Raw genomic sequence first — 8,677 nt, forward strand, 5'->3', positions numbered from 1 at the left:
TGCTGAAATAGCCACCTCTTGCTTTGGTGTAGTCACTGTCAAATGCTTGGGGTCATAGGACTCCCTCAACGGTGGCAGCGTTGGCCTTTGAAGGCTGAGGGCTTGTGGTAATTACTCCAGATTTAACAAAACCAATTGCATTAATGCTTTGGGTTGGAACAACGTGTGCGACCCTTACAGGGTGTTAAGATTTTGCAGGCTGCCAGACATACAGGGGAATCACCCTGGGCAGTGGGGAGTGGATGTGCTCTATCTGGACCGATGTTTACTTAGATGTATATTTAAAGCTGCTTTTCTTACAGGACTGCTCAGTATAACACGCAGTCCAAATGGGTAGATTACTGAGGTAGGCTGTGGAGCGGAAAATTGCCAGCAAGAGACCTGTAACAAATTGGTTAAAGATTGCCCTAGACAGCACAGGAGGTTGGGAACACATCAGACGAGTGCACAAATAGCTGGCAGTGTGCTGCAGCTACTAGCTTCAGCGTGACCGTGACTTCTGTGGAGAAGCAGGGGACCTGCCTGTGCCTTTCGAGTGGGAGCAGTGCGGCTGGAAGAGGGGAGGCAAAGCAGGGAGGAATTCTCTCAAAGTAATGCCTCTGCTCTGTAAGCATTTGCTGTTTGTGTATATTTTCAGCCATGCTTCCGCAGTGGTATTAAATAAAACGGCAATAATAAATAGAGTAAAGCATCCATTTAAAGCTCATGGAAAAATGAGATACCAAGTCCAGTCTTACTCAAGTTGCCCAGTAATGCTGAGAAAAGAGCTGAAATTTATCACCATCCAGCATTCACCTTATTTGTCTTTTTCCTAACTACAGTGTTACTTTCTTTTTGGCCTCACCTCCTCTGGTACTGTTCTCTTCTTACTCGTTTCTAGGCTCTATATCAAAGAAGATATTTGGGGATGTGTGGGACTCGGTCTCTCTGTCTCAGAGTAAAGATCATCCCAAAATTGTTTCCCATGGAGTCTCATGTAAATTCTTGGGTTTCACTTGCTCCATGAGTGCTCACGGCTCTTTCAGTAAGTGCTCTGCAGCTGTGTGACCACGTTAGCACAGGGCTCTGCTGGAGGTAAGTGCTGCCTTGCATTTTGGAGAAGGAAAGCTGGAGAAACACCTACCAAAAGAGCTTCTTAGCTCGAGCCTGCTTAGCGTGGTCCAGAAACTCTTGATCAGTTCAGAACACAGGTGGGTGAGCTACTGTTTCCCTAGTGTGAGCTGGGCAGATGTACTCACCAAGAGACTGTACTTCACTGGAGATCAGTGTAGGATTCTCATTCATTAATCTTTCTCCCAGCAGCTGAACCTCTCACTGCTCTGTCTTGCATCTCCAGTTCTCAGCAGTCGACCTGGAACAGAGCTTGTTTCAGCCTTTCCCATCAGAGGTGGTATTTCAGAGCTACGTCCCCTGCGAGGTCTACGAAGTGCCACTGGTTCTGAGGAACAACGACAAGGTAAGCGCTGGGACGTGGAGGTTTAACACTGTGCTGGAAGAGGAGAGCAGTGTAATTCACGTGGTATACAGCATAGCAAGTTATCTGCTGCGGCACAGCACATCCAGAATAAAATGTCTCACCACCTTTATTTTGCAAGATGGTGGAAATCCTCCCGTGCTGGGGATTCTCCCCCTGATTTTGGCCATGTGTTGGTGGTATCGAACCCGAAGGAGCTTTTCTAGTCAGCATCCTTCCCCTTGAAAGCCCTGGGTTGATGGGAGTGTTGAGGGCTGTAGAGTTCTTACCTGCCCTCATGCTTTACCTCGAGTGTGCACCACGTCCTGGTGGCTCCTTGGTTAATCTTGGTTTCTGGCAGGGCATCTCTGCCTCTCGCAGCCTGTTTAGCTGCCCCTGTGCAACTCACTGTCAAAGCACAGGGGTTGAGTCTTCTCCACTTTATGCTGGAATAAGTTATAATCAGTGGCATTAGCACTCCAGGAAAGGTGTTTTGAAACAGCAGTGGAAACAGATTGATTCAGCAGAAGCAGTGGGAGGCCTTTAGGTACCACTTTAGGGTCCTGCTAAGCTTAATTCAGTTCTGCTCAGGTTTTTCTAAGACAGCGTGGCTCTCTGCTTTCCCTTTGGAGAACCATAGCACATCCAGAGTAATGTGCTCTTGAAGGTCTCCATCTTTATTTGAAAAAACTGTGATCATCTTGAGATTTCCCAAGAAAGTGGAGAAGGGAAAAGTTGAAAAATGTCAGCAATTTTGTTCCACTGCAAAGAGGAAAACTGAGACCTTTTGAATTTCAGCAGGGGAAACATTTGCTCGAACGAGGCATGTGCCAAGAGCAAGCTGGTGGGGAAAAGGCAGGAGGGAGGAAAGGAGCTGAGTTAGAAAGTGCTCTGGGAGAGAACACTGTACATGCAAGGGTTTCTCTTGGCACATAACAGTAAGTGTACTGGAAGCAGAGAAAGGTCAGAAAAAGAAAGGTGTAATTAAAGATACTATTCTGTAATGAAGAGTAAGATTTATACATGAGAGGAGGGCAGGATGGGAAGATGGAAGTGTACACGAGAGCAGGTGAATTAACCCCCTCTCCAAATCTACCTGTTGGGGGAAACAAACAAGTGGACAAAAAAAGCTGTCAGGGCATATTGCAGGTGGAGGAATGGCAAGAGAAGTCAAAGTGTATTCTGAGATAACAGGTTTTGACGGGGACATGGTTGAAAATGGAAGACCCTTTGGCAAGGAAGGATGCAGGTGTGGTCCCTCAGTTATTGCTGGAGAGTACTGTGCCGTTCCTGGTCTGGATTTAGCTTGGGAATATTGGAAAGATGCAGTGTGGGTGCCCGTGCCCAAGGGATACCACACTGATTTTGGAGACTTTTTGCTGTAGGTATCCCCTTTCCTGATTAAAATGTGCCTCAGCTTCTCTTTTCCTACTGCTCTGCTTCGTTCCCAGTAAGTCTTTTGGCTTCAGCGGGTCCATTATCCATGCGGCACTTCAAAATGTTTGTTTTTGCCAAGTACCAGCCAACAGGCAAACAGTTGATTTGCTCTGTTCATGCTTCCTCAAGTGGAAAAGAACATCTGCATCAACATTTCTGCCATTCCCAGTGAAAAGTAAACTTGTACAGCTGCACCTTGGGATTTGTATGCCCTGCAAGGGGGTGGCAATATGTGAACTGTTGATTTCTTCATTTTTTTTTTTCCCCCCAAATGAATTAGTTTTGAAGCTAGTAAGACTTCAACCATTGGACAGCACTGGTGTAAAAGTAAGATCAGCTCTAAGGAAAATCCTTGGCATATTTAAGTACAGAAAAATGGAGATGATAATCCCAAGAGAGGTTGTTATATTCTGATTTTGTTGGCTTTTGGTAATGTCCTGGAGAAAAGCAACGTTGTGCTCTGTCTCAAAGCTTTCTCACCAGTTTCCCAGCTTCCGCTGAATCATACTGACTTATACCGCATGGTAGCCTGAGGTTGTCTGCTCCATAAAAATCCAGCTAACAGCAAAGTATATTCCAAAGAGAGGCTCTGTAATCATTCAAATACAGAAGTGCTTCGCTATATACTTACTGCTCTTACCTGTGTGTTGTAAAATTGCTTTTCTGTCTTCAGGCTGCTCCTCACCACCCTCAGAGATGTTCTGGGTGGCTTTTGCTGAAGGCCTTAGCCACGTGTGCTCATCTCCCAAGGGACCTGGTGACCAAAACATTTGTCTGCAGTGTGAAATTGGCTCCTGGAACTCGCTGCCCCAGGGCATTGCTGGGAGCAAAGGGCGTTTGGAGAGTTCAGGACTGCCTTGGCCATGGGTTATCAGGCTCGGGTGGGTGGTGCAGAATGAATCTCCATTTTTCCCAAGCCTCGTGTGGGTTTGTTGCTTATCAGTGAAGCTGCCTGTCAGTCAAAATCGCCTGTTTTAGACTTTCTGAGATGAGATTTAGTGCTCAGGCGTTGATATCTGCGTGCTAGAAAATGCCTGTTTGCTGTCTCTGCGCTTGTGGTATCCCAGAGGGCAGAAACTTGCAGCAAGGTGCCTGCAGGGACTCCTGGGTGCGGGGAGGAATACCCAGAAATCTGCCTTGCCTGCGCTGGCAGCTGCCCGGCTACAATCACCAGGCAGCCAGAGCCTCTGGAGAGCCGAGATTGGCTTTTAATAATGAAACCACACTGTGAGTCAGTGCTGGTCATGTGTCACAAGGCAGAAAATGCCTTTGAAGCCCATAATTGATAGGCACAGCCTGAGGGGTTGTCTGGCTTTCCATCATTTTGGCAAGTTGACTGTTCTCATCTTCTGCATCAGCCTTTCCTTGTGGAGTGTCGGGCTTCTCCCTTGCTTCTTTACAGCCCCCTTTAAATGCTCTTAGCCATCTCCTTCTTGTGTCTGGGGCTCTCTCTTTGTTTTCCTACGTTCCTCCTTTTGTTCTTCAGGCTTGCTTTTAATTCCCAGTAAGGCCACAATGTCTGCAGTCTCCTTCTCTTGCTGGTCTGCCCGCATGACTCTCTAGCACCGCAGCTTGACTGCCCCATTCAAACCGAGTGTGTTAGAAGTGAATTTCTTCCTTCCCCCAGTATAACACACACTGTTTTGCCTTCAGATAATACATTCCCCCTCTAGAGGCATGACTGCATGGATGTGTGCAGGCAGAAGCAAGCAGGTTCTTTGGCCTTGTTGAATATGGGGATGACTTGATTCAGGTATTATATCTGCATACTGCTGGTGTCTTACCTGCTTGGCGATTCCTTCACAGCAGGGCAATGCCCTACTGCCTCTGGCCTAGAGCTATTTTGCCCAGGCAGAATGGCTTCAAGTCCACCCTTGTGTATTATGTGCGTGTACCTCCAGAGCTGAAAGTGCTTTGGAAAGGTGGTTAAGGAAGGATTGGCCGAGTCTTTTCTCCTCATGTTTCCACGAGTGGCAAAATCATAGTTTCATGTCTTTCCTGCAGGTTCCTCGGCTGGTGAAGGTCGTCTTGGAGAGCTCACCTTATTTCAAGTTGATCAGCCCCAATGCTGTGTGTCGTAAGGTAGCACCTGGCATGCCTTCAACTTTCCGCATCCTTTTCACCCCTGAGGAGAACAAGGTGAGACCAGAGGTCCCAAGAGGTTGGTGCCTTCAGTGGAAGGTGAATGTGCAGGGCTGGATTCAGAACAGGGCATCTGGTGTGGATATTGAGGAACTGTCCTGGTTTCGGTGGGGTTGCACTGGATCCTTCCCCACGGTGAAGGTTATGCTCTCATAGGCTGGAGGCTCTTACACGTTTCAGACTGTTTTTATCCTTCAGTGCTGGAACATTTAATGTAATGTCTGTTGGCTTCAGGGATGAGAGAGCCTACTGTCTGTGGTTGGGCGGCCTCTCTAGGTATTAGTTTCCAGTATCTGGCCATTGCTGCACAATTATGGGTTTGCTCCACTAATTATAAATACAAAAGTGTTTAAAAGTGACCTGTTATTTGGAGGAGCGGAAGTGAGCCTGATTAGAGTGAGGACCACCGCCTTTGAAAGCTGGAGTCACCTTATTGCATATCATGTTGTACACAGTAGTGAGACAGCGGAACATTATCTCTAAAGTTGTCACTTTTTTTTTTGCACACTGGTTATAGCCCACACCCTGCTGTGAGGTCTGCTCCAGGCTGTGGTCAGGCAGTCTGCAGCTAGTCACATCTTGGCATTGCATGGTGCTGTTAGCTGCTGCAGCAGGGACTGACGGGCTGCGCTTTCCCTCCCTGCCCTTCCTTGAGCGTTCACGAGGGAAGATGCACATGGAACAGTAGGAAAATGGCAGGGAGGGGTGTTGGTAAGATGTTTAGCCATCTCTCTACTCAATGGTAGGGGTTTAATTATTACGGAAAATACTAGAGGAACAAATAGATCCAGAGAGCACTCTTCCCGATCTGGCAGCCACTTCCCTGCTTCACCCTGGACTGGAGCAAAGATGATGCTTTTTCATACCCTCTGTTTTCAAGCCTTGCAGCTGTGCTGTCCCTGAGGATGCTTGCCTGCCTGCGATCCAGCTGTGAGTCTAGGGGAGAGGGAGTGCTGTGCACGTGGCAGGGAGCCAGCCTGGCACAGATGCACTGAGCTGTAGGTGTCCTTAACTCAGCAGGAGGTCGGTGTGCTGCAGATGACTTTGAGACACCTGCCTGAAAGAGCATGTATGGGAATAAACAGGCAGGTACAATCTGCAGGCAGATGTATTACCCTAGAGCCTGTGGGCAGTAATACTGGTGTGGATGTGTCTTCATGCATGTTATTGTGGTTGCTCTGTCAACTGGCACCTATGCCACGCCAAGCATGCAAGGCTTTTGCTTAGAACATCAGTGCTGGGGCCCTGGCAAGTCTGATTCTCAGTGCTGTGACGTGAAGGGTCAATGCTGTTATCTGGAGGCTTGTTAATACGGAAGGATTTAGTACGTGGCGTGGAAGGGAGGAAGCATTGCAGGGAAACAAAGACGGGCAGGCTGACTCTTTCCACCAGCATCCTGCTACCTCTCAGCATGACTTTGTTGGAGAGGCAAGGTTAGGGGATAGCTTTGAGCCAGCAGATGTTTCTGCACCAGGCCAGAGGTGCAAGATCTCTTCAGGCATAGCTGTTTTCTGTCTTTCATTTGCTGCTTAGATTTAGTTTTAACACTTTGTCCTATCCGCAAACAACATGGATGTAGAAAACTAAAGAGGAAATGTCCTGTGGTCCCTAGCTCCCCATGCTTGTGGAATAATCTGTTCCTCTGGAGGGACTGAGAAATTATTTAACATCATTAATATTTAGGGTAAAAATTATGTTGGCCTAGGGCAGTTCTCCAAACTACCCAAGCGACACAAGAGCTTAATCTCGCTGAGGTAGGCTTTGCAAAGTACACTGGTGCCTTGAAAATGTGATTTATTAGTATTAATTAGCGTTCATTTTTGGGGTGGAAGACGTAAATTGGTGCCCATGAAAGGCAAAGTGCTGCTCTTCAAATTTAGAGAGGCAGCAGAGCAACACATAAACATCACCATGCATAGAAGTAGGGTGAGATAACCCCCGAGAGCTCTAATGTCCAATACTCTGTCCCTTGTCTTGCCCTTGAACTGGAGAGTGTGTGGCATAGGGAGCTCTGCCAGCGAGAGGTCCTCTGCACAGCTCCAGCGACACCCCGGTGCTTTCTGCTGAACTGGGTTTTGTGCTCCTTGCAGGGGTTGTGCAGGGCATCAGGAGAGGGATGCATGCCGCTCCGTAAGGAGCACGTGGGGATTTATACAGCAGAATCAGAATTTTGTACAAATCGAACACTTTGTCTCGTACTTGATGGAGTGTGAGTCAGCGAAGTACCAGAGTGCTGTAGCTCAGCTAGAAATGCATCAATAGCGCGGTCAGGAGGTGCACAGCACCTTGAAAACCCCTTAGCAAAGAGGCGGGCTTTGGGAAATGGTTCTGTAAAGCCACCTGCCTTGGGCTTGCAGTGGCTTGCGTGCAGAATACCTGCCTCTTAGTTGTGGGAGGCTTATCAGTGCTACCTGTGATCAACCTCTGCCTCTGCCGCTCCATGATCCACAGGGATTGCGGATAACCCAGTGAACTGGGATGCAGGGACAAATCCCTCTCAGGGTTGGAGACTCCTCCTGCTGTGGAGCTGGTTTGTGTAATTCTCTTGCTTTGAATCTGTTCTTCCCTGGGGTAAGTCTGACTTCAGCAAAGTCGCTCCTGATTTAAGGGAGTAAAATTGCGGCTAAGCTCTAAAAAAAAAAAGGATCATGTGAGTTGTTAGTGGCTGAAATGCCATGTGCCATGTAGCCCTTTCTTGAAAAATGAGCAGTTTCCTATTGTCTCGCAGCCACATGATTGGACTGTCAGAAAGTAAATAAATAGCTGATGTCTCTTTGTTTATTGGCACTCGCATTATGAATATGAAACACTAATTTTTCTGCTGGGAAACATTTCCAATTAGTTACTCTTGCTGCTTCTGACTTACACATTTCTGTTTTATGGCTCCGGTTGTACAGTGTGGGTGTTCTCGTGCCACCCTGTGTTCCCGGGTGTCCTTGCATTATGGTCTGACAGTCTCTGCCTAATTGGAAAACATTGTGGAACTGACTGGCAAATAAACAACAGACAGAAATACTTACATTTGTGTGTCCTTCAGGCTTATTAATAGATTATCTTAAAGGAAGAAGGAAGCAAGAAGTATATAAAAACATAGCACAGCTTATTTTGTTTTGTTCTCTTGCTCTTTTCACTGTAGCAATACAATATTTTCAGGCAATACAAGTTCAGTCCGTAAGGTTTGCAAAATTCATTACTGATGCTCGGTGGAGACTGAATTAATGCTCATTGATTAATATGAAATACGACAGGACAATGAGTTATTGCATTACTGAAATTAACTCCTTTAAAATTCAGTCCAGCCCTGTTAGATGTTTTGTAGCACACAGAAGCTATTCCAAGTATCCTTTTAAGAAGACTCTGGGGAGGAGGAAAGGGGCAGAAGATCAAGGCATATGGCCCCGTGCAAAATGAACCTGGAGCAAAGGGACTGATTTCAAAGCATCCTGTGGATTGGTAGCTGAGGGAGGCAGGAGAAGGGGTACCCCTTCTCATGTGAAGCTATCTTCATCTTCCAGCCTCCCTCCTGTCTTTTAATGGCCCTTATTTTCCAGCCTGTATGGTGTCATAGAATCATAGAATTGTTTCGGTTGGAAAAAGACCTTTAAGATCGTAAAGTCCAACCGTTAGCCTAACACTGCCAAGCCC

At 47.0% G+C, this 8,677-nt stretch overlaps 1 protein-coding gene across 1 annotated transcript in view; it reads left to right on the forward strand.

Annotated features, from left to right (window-relative positions):
- HYDIN (HYDIN, axonemal central pair apparatus protein) overlaps window positions 1-8,677 on the forward strand; it is a 155,189-nt gene that overhangs the window by 1,756 nt on the left and 144,756 nt on the right. Inside the window, exons 3-4 of the mRNA XM_009330382.1 lie at window positions 1,337-1,456; window positions 4,895-5,029. Of these exons, the coding sequence (XP_009328657.1) occupies window positions 1,337-1,456; window positions 4,895-5,029 (255 nt within the window). The remainder of the gene's footprint in view (window positions 1-1,336; window positions 1,457-4,894; window positions 5,030-8,677) is intronic.

Source organism: Pygoscelis adeliae, unplaced genomic scaffold (genome assembly GCF_000699105.1).
Source record: "Pygoscelis adeliae isolate BGI_AS28 unplaced genomic scaffold, ASM69910v1 Scaffold458, whole genome shotgun sequence".
In the NCBI taxonomy this organism is placed as follows: domain Eukaryota; kingdom Metazoa; phylum Chordata; class Aves; order Sphenisciformes; family Spheniscidae; genus Pygoscelis; species Pygoscelis adeliae.